This window comes from Phalangium opilio, unplaced genomic scaffold (assembly GCF_054372755.1).
Source record: "Phalangium opilio isolate 3A_F unplaced genomic scaffold, DU_Popi_V2 ptg000650l_1, whole genome shotgun sequence".
In the NCBI taxonomy this organism is placed as follows: Eukaryota; Metazoa; Arthropoda; class Arachnida; order Opiliones; family Phalangiidae; genus Phalangium; species Phalangium opilio.
The window spans coordinates 1-12,820 of record NW_028324245.1 but is presented as its reverse complement, the minus strand read 5'-3'; the positions used below and the strand labels follow the sequence as shown (position 1 = coordinate 12,820).

The 12,820-nt window shown below is 37.1% G+C and overlaps 1 protein-coding gene across 2 annotated transcripts; it reads left to right on the top strand.

The window, feature by feature from the left end:
• Positions 1–2,346: 2,346 nt before the first annotated feature.
• Positions 2,347–12,662, top strand: LOC149588372 (serine/threonine-protein kinase SIK3 homolog). Of its 2 annotated transcripts, XM_089862706.1 has the most exons (7): positions 2,347–2,707; positions 8,503–9,002; positions 10,972–11,152; positions 11,242–11,403; positions 11,811–11,935; positions 12,006–12,129; positions 12,215–12,662. In XM_089862706.1, the coding sequence occupies exons 2-7, from the start codon at positions 8,856–8,858 to the stop codon at positions 12,550–12,552; spliced, it is 1,077 nt and encodes a 358-aa protein (XP_089718832.1). In that variant the 5' UTR covers positions 2,347–2,707; positions 8,503–8,855; the 3' UTR covers positions 12,553–12,662. The 2 variants fall into 2 exon arrangements, with proteins under 2 accessions (XP_089718832.1, XP_089718831.1); XM_089862705.1 differs by lacking the exon at positions 2,347–2,707 and having other exon boundaries at positions 7,838–9,002.
• The last annotated feature ends 158 nt before the right edge of the window (positions 12,663–12,820 follow it).

The window sequence follows — 12,820 nt, the reverse complement described above, 5'->3', positions numbered from 1 at the left end:
TGCAAATCTTTAACTGGTATTACCCCGATTAGAGCCAATAGAGGAAAAACAAAATGACGTATCGCGTAATAGCTTCTCTTTCATTGGTTATAAATCAGTAGGCTAGACTACAGAAATAATTAAGGACGGGAAGATAATAAAGAAGAAGGTCCCTTGGCTATGTTCTTAAAGATTCATTTCTCGGAAGAACTTTCTCGGTAAAGTTTTAAAGTTGTTATACATAAAAAGAAGAAGAAACCGAGTCGCCGTTGTCTGGGTTTTCTGGAAAAGGCGCAAAAATTACCCCGCGGGTTACCTATTCTAACTTCTTGTCGTCGAGACTGATGGCCCCTAGTACTGTACATACGGACGGTGCATGGTCCTATTCAAAGAAGAATTCTTAAAAATCTTCTAAATGGCATGGTATGGTATGGTATGGTATCGAGTCGGGGCCAAAAAATAAATCGACTTCCCATTATTGATAAAGAAAGAGATGTTTCTCAGTATATAATAACCTCGTTGACCCCTTCCTATACAAAAAAGAGAATTATTATATACCTGAATGTGAGGTATTCTCAAAAGTTGCTGCAAACTGCATGCAACTCCTCTAACTATAATTCTTTCTGCGCGGTTTTAGTTTCTTGCCGGTTTTATTCCCCCAAATTTATTTTCAATTTTTAAGACATTGGTGCAGATTTTTAAAAACATTGCCAAGTTTTATACCTAAAAATTGTCAAAGCTGCTGGGTGAGAGAGAATCTGTGCACCAAGATTTAAATCATAAAATTGGTAACTGTCGTCTGCTACTCTGCATGCTTAACTCTTCATTTCCAGACTAAAACGAATTGAATTGAATTGAAATATCAATTGGTAGGTAAACCGTAAACCAGACTATCAGAAATATGCAAATATGTTTTTGAACTAGGGTATATTGAAAATGTAAACAAGTTTCATTACGTGTCTGTCTCAAATCATGTACTCAAAATATTTCTAAAAATGTCAGACTTCGCAGCGTGTGCTGAAATTTTACCGATACTAAAGAGAAGATTTCAAAATTAATTAAAAAAAATATTTTTATTTGAATTGTTACGAATTTTAAGTTACTTTTTAACTCATCAATAACGTGATCTCTTGTCATAACGTTATTAAAATGGCATTGACGATTGATATATGTATAAGTTTGCAATTTTTGTCTGGTAACATATGTTTGCTAAAAGTGCGTCATTCATTCGTGATGGAAAACATATTTACCACATGGCATTTTCTCCGTTAATACCTCTATCTGTTTTCGTATTTTGCACGAAAAAAACTCCCTCGCAATAGTAAAAATTACCGTCTGCTCTTTTAACCCTTATTTCAATTCTTGCTTTTAAAATTTAAAATAAATGTTCCAATTTTAGAAAATTAACTTTATTTACAAGCAAGTAATCCTTAAAAAAATCCCAGGGAATTAAACGAGGCAGACCAATAAATAAAATTCGGGGATCATTTTAGTTTCTATCTCTATTTCAATATAAAACATAAACGAAAAGATCACAGAGTTAAAACGACTGAATTCTCTATAAAGACCAACACCTCGACACCCCCCTTGATCTCCTGTACATATAATATGTAGTTCATCTCACGTTAAAAATTCCTTACAGATAAAAACCAATCCCTGGAATACCTAATTCGCGAATTACGCTTTGACTTTCAGCCTTGTTAGTATTGTATTTTCAATCACGGATGAACCTAGGGAGAGTGAGATCCTGATTTTCCTCGCTCTCTCTAACTTCTTCCTGACATGGATCTTATAAACTATATAAGGGACTGTCAGAGAGAAAAGGCACCAGGCGTTGCCCGTCAGCCCATTTTCATTACTTTTCGCTCCGCCATTTTAAAATATGACGGCAATTCGAACCCTAAAAGCTTACCATAAACCCCATCAATAAGAAATAGGGAATCGGTGTAATAAAATTTACTAAATCGTTTGAAACACAACGACTTTATTTCATAAAAAGGTTTTTTTACATTCAAGATGGCGCTGGATTTCGAAAAATTCTCTTTTATTTCGCGCCTACTATTTAAGAACAACGTCCCCGCAAAATTTCAGCCAGAAATAACTTCTCTCTGGTCCTCATTGCGATGATAAGGTCCATGCTCTAGCTAAGCCTCGCTGTCCGATCTCGGGACGCTTCTCCCGTTACCATGGCATCGTGACGTTGCAAAGACGTCATCGGAGGGAGATTCTAGCTAAAGGGAATAGCTACGGCAGGGGCGGGGGTGGGGGGAGAAGGAGACGGGAAACTGGGAAAGAGAACCAATTCCGCGCGGATGCAGCGGTGAAACGGAGAAAGCCGGCGGAGAAGAGGGCTCAACTTTGGATTGAGGAGAAGCAGAATGTAGCTTCCTACCGCGTTAAACGCTCCTATAGTTCGCTGCTCCTGTAGGAACGTCAGATACCGCTGAAAGTGAAAGTAAATGAGGGACAAATATTGCACACGTCGAGTTCGCAGTTGAAACCACTTATAATTAAGAAGACCTTTATTATTTAACGCGTGCATCTTGAAAAGCGAGATGACAAGATAAATTTTGAACCATTAATTTGTCTAATCTCTCCATTTTTTCTTCTTCTTTTTAAACCTAACCGAAGGACAATAATATGATAAATGATAATTTTATAAACATTCGGTATTCTCCCGGTTTGGCCGGTTTAATGTCGAAGCAAAGTCTGCCGTAACTATATATAGGTAAGAACATTCGTTTAAATAATTAAATACATGTGTTTTAATTAATTTAATTTATGCACGATTTTAGTTAAGGACTTCAGGTTAAAATTAGATACTTTGAAATCGTTTGAAATGAAATATTTTTTTCAAGTGATATTGCAATTATTATAGGTAGATTTTAAAATTGATAACGATGTTTCAAAGTGTCGTGGTTTTTGTTTAAATACAAATGGCAAATTTAGTTTAATATTTGAGGAAATACCTCTAATTATCCAATTTTTCTGTTAATAAGTTTTCACAACTTTCGAAAAAACTTTTCGACCTTAGAATAACCAGATTTTTTTCTTTTCCCAATGACGTCAGAATCTAAAAGGCGCGACCTTGCTATCAAGGACGCGCCTTCCTCATATTATCTCAACATTATATAAAAAAGAAAATTGAAGATTTTTTTCCCCCTATCTAATTGGGAAGCGTAATTTTAATATTAATATTAAGTTTAATGTCTTCGATTAAATTACTTTTTGTATGTTTTCGATTCAACAAAGTTTCCTTATCACTAAGTCCAACGTTACGTTGTAGGGGAAAATTAATTTGGAATAGACACAAATTAAAATAATTTTAATTGTCCCCCCCCCTCGCTCCGGCCCCTTATCGCGCGATTAGAGAAATTTTCGTCACTCGTTCGATCAAAGGAACTCGTATTTATTTTATTATTTAAATTTTATGTCAAGGATAACGTGGTTTTCTATCTATTGGGAAAAATGCTTAAAGGAACATTGGAACCACGTTAGGTGAAAGATTACCGTTTTAGGTGAAACGCGCTTTTCAAGGTCGGGCTGCAGCCATCTCGCGGTTTAAATATTTTACTAGCTTAGGCACGTTTAAATAGTAACCAGGTGGCACCTAAAGCTTATGTCCAAGCTATTAATCATGGATAGCAATAATATATTGGACGACACCGAGAAAATTTTCCGTTAGGTGATGCTAGTGACGCAGTTTTTATTCAAACGTCGTCTGCTTTATACTAGGCTTACACTCTTAAAAATGAGAATAAAAATTTGGGTTGTGCCTTTCCTTTAAAAATATACACGGCGAGTACAAATTTTTACCACTTTATATACCAATTTTTCTGAAATAAATATTGCATTTTATTTCTATAATTTTCCGCGTCATGTGTCGCCTGGTTTACTGGAAGGCAGAAAAAATTTTGCAAGGTTGAATTAATCGAAGAAATTTAATTCAACGGTGAATTTTTAGACCGTCTGTCTCTCTTTCTCTCTCTCTCTGGGGGAATTTCTTCGTCAAAATACGAATTTAAATTTACTTTTATTTATAAGTACTTTTACATTTGTTGTGGAGTAGCAAAATATATCAACTAGCAACTCTCCTTACTCGTGATTCAAGTTGAATTGCGTTTAAACGAATTACCAGACACGTAAGGCGAATTGCGAGTAATTACGATTAATTATTATTTACTAACGTATGGATTTTAATAAGGATTAAAAATGATTAAGAAGTTTCGAAATTAACAAATTAAAACAATTAGTAAAGAATTTTGTATAAAATGCCCTTAGCTACTATACATTATTAAACGGCCCTTTTCTCGTAAGTGTGGGGAGGGAGGAGTTAAATGGAAGGTCTTTGGGTTCAAGCGAACGAAAGGCATCTATTGAATAGAGTCGTTATGATAAAACTTTACTAAAATTACAATTAAATAATTTCCAGTTCAAAATTTCCAAATAAATATAAAATAATTTGGAAAATTTTAATTTCAAATTTAAAATTATTACGAAAAAAATTAGTAGCAACCATTATGCAAATTTTATACGTTTTTCTTGTCGAAGGCCAATTAACAGTAGCGATGGCATTTGCGACACGCTGGTATAAGAGAGCTAGCTCTCTCTGGTAGTTCACTCAACCTATCTGTCTGGTTTACCATCTCTCTATCATATAGGACACTCCTTCAAAGGTACACGGTTTTATAGTGTCTTAGCCCCTTGTAAAGACCAGAAATTTTTAACTGTATCATAATATAATGCCTCTTAACTCTTAACGCTTTTTGATTCTCAAAGTTGGCCTAAGTGTTTTCTTTTTTTTAATTTAAAAATCGGGAGCTAGAATTCCCGAATTAAATCGCCCGGTGGCGTCTCTCGCATATTAATAATTTAACGTAACAATTTTAAGTATGACATTTCATCCCTATGCGTGTGCAAAGGCTTAACGCGCGATTCTGGACTGGCTCAAAAAGACGCGTCGTCTGCTTCAGAATTGAAAATATTGAAAGGCAACTAAATGTTGTAGACCCCCGTTTTCTGGTGACACGCGTAATCAAATTTTGTCTCGGAATTTAAATTAATATTTAATTGGCTTTTAACGAATATCTGATAAGGCAGCTATAGTTATATACGGAATACAGTGACTGTACAACTAAATTTCTTTCTTCTATCCAATTTAATCGGAAACCTTACTCGTTCCGGGTTCAAATATCACCAAGAAGTGATATCTAGTTTATTAGGAAGAAGGTATAAATTCATTCATACACATTTCTAGCTTTATCTCCAGTCCAAACGTAGAGTAGGTCCGGAGTTAATCCCCTCATTTAAATTACAACCAGCATCTCATTGGTTCTTGAAAACTCACGTCAGCGCGACGCGAATGACGAAAATTACAGTCATATTTTCCGACTGAGGAGAGGCGAAATAGCCGGGCCTCCTTTTACGTCGCCCCCTTGTATTTTGAAAAGGGGGACTGGGACTATGGCGCGCGAATACTTAGGCATCTAATAAACTAGATATCACTTCTTGGTATCACCGAGTCGATACCGAAGTCAAAGGCTACCCCCCAAGCGGTTAGCTAAAATGTTACTTCACCACCAGACGTGAAACGTCTGAAACGAGTATGTAAGCTTATAACGGTGTAAAGGAAAATGATAGGCGCCATTTTAAAACCGCATTATTTTGAATAGATTAAAAGAGAGAGAGAGCTATTCAATTTATCCATGAATGTCTAGCGATAATATTCATGTATACATTGTGTTAAATAAAATAAGATAAATTGTTTCGTAAAATATTTAAATCCTTTTATCAAATAAAAAACCAAAAAAAAAACAACCCACGTTTCAATACTCGAAACGTGAGTAATTTCATTTAGCTGGAATTCAATTTTGTTAATTTTTTTTATAATATCGCGATGAACTTTAGTCGGGGGTTTTCGAACGATAATCGCCTGTAACCAAATTTTTATTTTTCTTATCAAAACTCTCGTAATCAAAATAATACTGATAATATATGTATATTGGTTCATCCCTATAATTCTGTCGCGTGGTTGTTTTAGTTATAGTACGGTGTAAAAACTATACTTTTCCTGTCCTCTATACTAATACAAAGTCCATCTTTCTTTCAACCAAATTTTAATACCGCCATAAATGTTTTCTTTGGTTGTACACGTGATGTTTACCGTGAACTTTTGCGCTCGAGTAAAGTTAACTATACTTAACTGAAACTAGTTAGTTAATTAGTTTATAACTACAGTTACTTATATTGGTTAGGTAGTTATTGTTATACGCCCGAGTAAAGACGCTACCAACCGAGAACTTTGTAGTTTCTAATTCAACTAAGCTAGATCCGATCGAATGAAAGAAGTAAATGTTTTTATTTGGATATTTCTAAAGACTATATATCATAGTGAAAAAAGCGGGAAGAAAAGGGGGCAGTAGGTCGGCTCGAGGTTCCGGTCGTCTTGTAGCTTAGCTAGCTCAAGATCGGCTTTGGCGGCTGGCGGGACTCTCCTCGGCCTCGATATTCAACGACTTTTTCAAAGTCACCACCGACTTGTTTTTTGCACCTTCGCGCCTTTTCGTATCTAGACTCGAGCAAGAGAAAAGATTTCGCAACTAAACGGAGGAATAATAGCCCAATTAGGCTCTAATATAAATCTGTAAAAAATGGCGCGAAATTTAACCTTTTTTGGCGGGAAATAAAAATGGCGCAAAATTAACCTTTTTTTGGCGGAAAATAAAAATGGCGCGAAATTAGCCCCCCCTTTTTTGCGGGAAAATAAGGGTTTCTTAAGCGTAATTCGTGAAATAATTGGCCATATGTCTAATCAGCGCCACTAGCGGATGGTCTGAAAACTACTCCCATAGAGTCTAGGTATATTTAAGCGGGTTTGCAGAATTTCCGCCAGGTGGCTCGAACGCCGCGCCATCTGACGGAAATTCTGCAAACCCGCTTAAATATACCTAGACTCTATGGGAGTAGTTTTCAGACCATCCGCTAGTGGCGCTGATTAGACATATGGCCAATTGACATTGACCCGCGAAGGAGGTAGGGAGGGAACTCAAGACTAGTTTATAGCTGTCATCTTCAGCTCACAGACACGTGTTACACTTAGGCAAGTCAAAAGTGACGTTTGTGCAAGTTTGGTGCAGTAATGGCGAATTAAAGGGCTTCTCTGGATATTAGTAAGGATGTACAGGGTTCACATGAACACGATAAATAGCCCCAGTATACCCGGAACTATGGGATATTTGTGTTAGATTCAGTATAACGAATCGGAGGAGGGATTACGCGTTTTGCCGTTATTTCTGTTTTAACTCCTACGCAACTACAGTTTCGATTCGTATTCAATACCGTTATTTTTCGTCTTATAATATAATATGTTATATTTTCTTTTTTTCCAAGCGCCAAATGTTAGGTACAACGTAGTATGGAGCGCGGATCGTTGATTTCCCATAGACGCGCCGAGGCCCTTCAATTGTGGCGCGTCTGACGTCAGTAATGACGTCAAACTCTCGCCTCGCCTTATCCATCGATAAGCCCAAGCTTCTCTTTTATAAAAATATATTCTAGAATTCAGAGCGCTCGCGTTCTTGGCATTATTAACGAGCTCCATTTCTGCTCTCGCCCGACACGCTCCTATTTAGGATAAAATATACCAAAAATTGTATTATTTTTGATGCTGGGAGAACCAGAACTAGTTTAACTTATTTTCCACTGATTTTTAATCAGTTGATAAAGTTCAATGTCAAGGTACAAATCTGAGAAAGTATTGATAGTTTAACAAACAGTTCAGAAAAACTCTTTAACTTATATTAAGTGAATTATTATTTGAAAAGTTAACGCCCGGAATTGATTGATTCAAAATCAATATTTTTAAAACAAACTTCTATCTCTATGGTCTCATTTCTGATAGGAGAAAGAAAAAAATTGAAAAATTACTGATAGGAGCTAGGCTATATGGAAAAAGAGAAATATGTACACTGTTAAGATTACGTTTGTTTTCCTGCTAGAGAAGAAAATTTCTTCTCCCTCAATAGGCGGAAAGAGAATGCGATAATACTCATCCTCATCGCATTCCCTCCTCATCTTTCTCCTACGGAGATTCTCCTCCGTTTGGGAGAAATACGTAGGCGATATGGCAGGGATCATAGTTGCATCCCAAAAACGCAAACGCGCCTTTTAGAGGCACGTGAAAGTTTAGTTCCCGTTAATGGTTACGTAACTACGATAAAAGTGTATCAGAAATTTCATAATAAATAGAAAGTGTGCACTAAAGGGGCTTAAGAAATTCCTCCCCACGTTCGTTAACTTCAGGGCTGCCAGTAATTTTTTATTAGAGCATTTTGGGAATGATAGTTTCTGAATCGAACAGAATACTACAAGCTTTTCACTCTGGTGTAGATAGATAGCGGTTGAATTGCACTCAAAATTGCCTGGCAACACTATCTACAGCAGGCGTAATCTTTAACCTTATGTAGTACGTTTTCGTGTACTGGTGGAATTGTTCATATACGTTGCAAACTCTTGTCGTTTTAGGCGTGCGGAAATTAGGAAATGGAAAGTACTGTACGACTTGACGAGACTACGTCACTTTCATCATCCTTGGAGTCTCGACTTGACGATAGGACGTCACAGTCATCATCCTTGCATTCTCAACTTGACGAGAGGACGTCACAGTCATCATATTTGCAGTCCCGATTCGACGGGGGAATAAAAAGTGGCGCAAGTGGCATTTCCATCTATCACGTGACCGTAAAGCCGGCCTATAATTTTAGTCGCTAGCGTCGAGCGCGACATCTCTTGGGTGGCTAATCAGACGATGATCCCGGGCCTTAGTACCCAGGCTATTCGCCACTGTATCAATAAAAAATCAGTCAGTTGAGAAAAAGATGGCGACGGACCGCGGTCGGGTTGTTGGCGTGAGTGGAAATACCGCGGGACTTGTGCGAGTAGGCTTCTACGAATTGGATAAAACTATTGGAAAAGGAAATTTTGCTATTGTTAAATTAGCCACACACATCATTACCAAAACTAAAGTAAGTTTCCATTCGTTTTTCCTTCTTTTAAAACGCTTACGTCCCCGCCGCGTACTTCCCGGGCCGAGGCTTAGGGTTTGTCTCCGGCTCACTCCGCTTGTGTTGACGAAAACGGGCTATTTTTTCGGTTACCTTGGACCTCCCATACACGAAATTTTCACGGGTTATCCACGTCATATTTTCATAATGATGCCGGTAACGAGAGCATATGCATAGGTCTTAAAAAATAATATTTACCGGGGGCGAACTACTTCGCGTATACCACCCCCGTATCCTAGGAGTTCAAAATCATTCGCTGTTGTGCAGATTTAAATGCTTTTCTTGCATTTCCTCTTACTGATAAAAACGTAATGTGTATGGAACGATTTAACGTGTACACAGCTTTGCCTTTCACATCTGTATAAAGTTTCGAAAGAACAACGTCAAGGTTGAGCTAGAAAAACCACCCCATAGCCCTAGGTGACCACCCTAAACACAAATTAAAGTTTTATTTCGTATTTGTTTGAATGAATCATAATATTGGGTTTAATTACGCTTTCACGGTATTAACACAGTTAATTTCTCGTGTGCTGATTGTAAAATACAAGATTTAATTGGGTTGTTATAGTGTAAGGGATATATCTTGATTCAAACACCAGTAGCTCTATATTGTAGCTGTACTTTTCACTACAATACAAATGTAGAGCTATTCTACCAACTACTCTCTGTTTAATCCAAACCAGTACCAAGCTTTCATTTCCGCTTACCATAGTATTTATTGAATTAAAACGTGGTTAACCAAAATGCGTCAGATTACGTCAGGTATTGGAACTTTGTAGCGCTTCTTTGAACTATGATATTTAGTCCTCGAAACCCCTATCACAACCCTTGAATGTGATTTCCCCCTCTGATAAGAAAGAGAAAGAGGGTGGTTGAGTTGTTTATGAGTAACTGGAGATGTTTAGACCACTTTCAAGGTTTTTGCACCCTTTTTCTGCCTGATTCTTGCTTCGACACTTGCTGGGGGCCCGAATCCCCTTTCTTTAGTTCAAATATTTATAGTTACGCCTCAATAAATTTAGTTTATGTAAGGGAGTAAATATTCGCTAACCATAAACTCACACAAAGTAGCAATAATTTAATCCACGAATGTCATCGCCCCTCATCATATTGCAGTTTTATTTTCCCCCAAAACCCGTTTTTCATCCATCCATTCCTTGATTGGGCGTGGAGCAAAGGCTGTGAATTTTATTTACACCGCCGTCTTTTGTGACCTTTATCGTCACGTGTTTAACCTTTTGTCCGTAATCTTACTACCGTTTACGTCAAATTAAATTCAGTGGGTGTATTACGCTGAAGAACTAAAAGCTTAAGGTTGGGGAACACCCGGAATGAGGGGACACTTTATCCCCGTAATAATTTTGACCTTTAATGACCTCCCACGCATTTCGATATCAAAGAAGCCATGCCTTAAAAGATGAAATTTACATTTTAAGTATAATATTAGTTTCTGTTTCGAAATATTGAAACAGAACCGGAGAAATAATCGCTTGATATTTGATGGCCTTCCACGTGTCCTTGAATGGGATCCCATGCATCTGTATTACAAGTTTTAATACATGTGCACTATAGCTACTGCTATGTTAATCTTTATCTTAAATAAGACACGAATTTTAATTGATCTAATCACCATCATCTTGATATCACACCATAAATTATTGTAGAACTGTTTGTTGAAATAAAGCGCTTACATAAACGTGTTAAGTTGTTCGCACTGCACTTGCAGCCTTTGCAAATTTGCTAATTTCAAGTAAAGAGCCTCCAAATGCGTAATATCCATGAGAGGCCAATTTAATTGAGAGTGTACAAAGCCGTTATTTCTATTTTGAGGGGTTTTATCGACGAGAGTTTCTATTGATTTTTACGCGTAATTAAAAGCTGAAGAACAGTTCATTGGTAGAATTACAATAGGAAATTTTACGATGTTTAGGTTGCCATTAAAATTATTGACAAGACTCAACTTGATGAAGATAACTTAAAGAAAATATTTAGGGAAATTCAAATCATGAAGCTTCTAAACCATCCTCATATAATTAGGCTTTATCAAGTGATGGAAACTGAGAAAATGATTTATTTAGTTACGGAATTCGCCCAAAAGGGTGAAATATTTGGTGAGTTCAGTAACGAGCAGTATACCAATCCGCGACTAGCGAAATTTTAAGCTACCATATTTGAGGTTTTTACTCGTTAAAAAATCTAGATTATCTGGTAGCGAATGGTCGTATGAGTGAAATGGAAGCCAGGCAAAAATTTAAACAAATTGTTGCCGCTGTCAGTTATTGCCATCAGAGGCACGTAGTTCATAGAGATTTAAAGGCGGAAAACTTACTTTTAGACGCGGATATGAATATCAAAATTGCTGGTAAGATATCCAGTATCAATCTAGTTTATTAGGGAGAAGGTATAAATTCGCCACATTTATAATCTAGCTTTATCTCCAGTCCAAACGTATAGTAGGTCCGGAGTTAATCCCCCCGCCGCCTCTAAATTACAACCAGCGAGATATCTCATTGGTTCTTGAAAACTCACGTCAGCGCGACGCGAATGACGAAAATTACAGTCATATTTTCCGACTGAGGAGAGGCAGCGAAATAGCCCGGCCTACTTTTACGTCCCCCCCCTGTATTTTGAAAAGGGGGACTGGAACTATGGCGCGCGAATACTTAGGCCGGCATCTTATACCTTCTCCCTAATAAACTAGATATAACTTCTTGGTGTATGCCTAACTACCTTTTTCCTAACTAATATATATATTTTTCACGGGGTTAGATTTTGGCTTTAGTAATCATTTTCAACCTGGGAAGCCATTGGCTACTTGGTGTGGTAGTCCACCTTACGCCGCTCCCGAATTATTCGAAGGGAGGGAGTACGATGGACCCAAAGCCGATATTTGGGTAATTAATATTAGAGTTAATTTTTGAATATTGTAAGAAGTAAGTATTAATTTCGATTCTTTCAACACAGAGTTTAGGCGTGGTACTTTACGTTTTAGTCTGCGGGGCCTTGCCCTTTGACGGTAGCACTTTACAGAGCTTAAGGACGAGGGTTTTATCGGGAAAATTTAGAATTCCATATTTCATGTCAACTGGTAAATTCGGCAAACATTAGTTGTTGTTGTTGTTTCTTAGCGATCAAAGTCAGTGACGTATCGAAATTATTTTAATTTAATTTAGAATGCGAACATTTAATAAGGCATATGTTGGTTGTCGATCCTGAAAAGAGACTTAGCATTGATCAGATTCTAAGGCATCGATGGATTCAATTATCGGGACCTGATTCGGAATTTGATCGACTTATGAAAGAATCCAGTTTAGACGCGACTTTAGAAGAAACCGAAGCCACTATTAATGAACTGTTGGTGGAACACATGTCTCAATTACCAGGGTTTTCGCGGGAAAGAGTTGTCGAGGTGCGTATTAAAATTTTGTCTCAAGTCTATTTTATTGTTATGAATCCCTTCTTCTTTTTTGATTCGACTAGTATTACTTACATTAGATGTATTTTGAATTGAATTGAATTGAATTGAAATGGAATTGTTCAATTTTTCTTTAAGTGTTTTCCGAACATTCTTTAAAATTCTGGTAAATGGTACAGTTTTCGAAAGGTAACATTTACCAGCCGAAATTTAGTATTAGTTACTAGTTAGTTAGTGATAAGCTAAGCGAGCATGGGTTCTTAATAATAGATAGGCATGTTTTAAGGCGTGGCCTAGTGCTTGGTTTGTTTTATTTTATGTTCATTTTCTTTTTACCGAATGCCTTTTCTCCCCGGTCCATGGA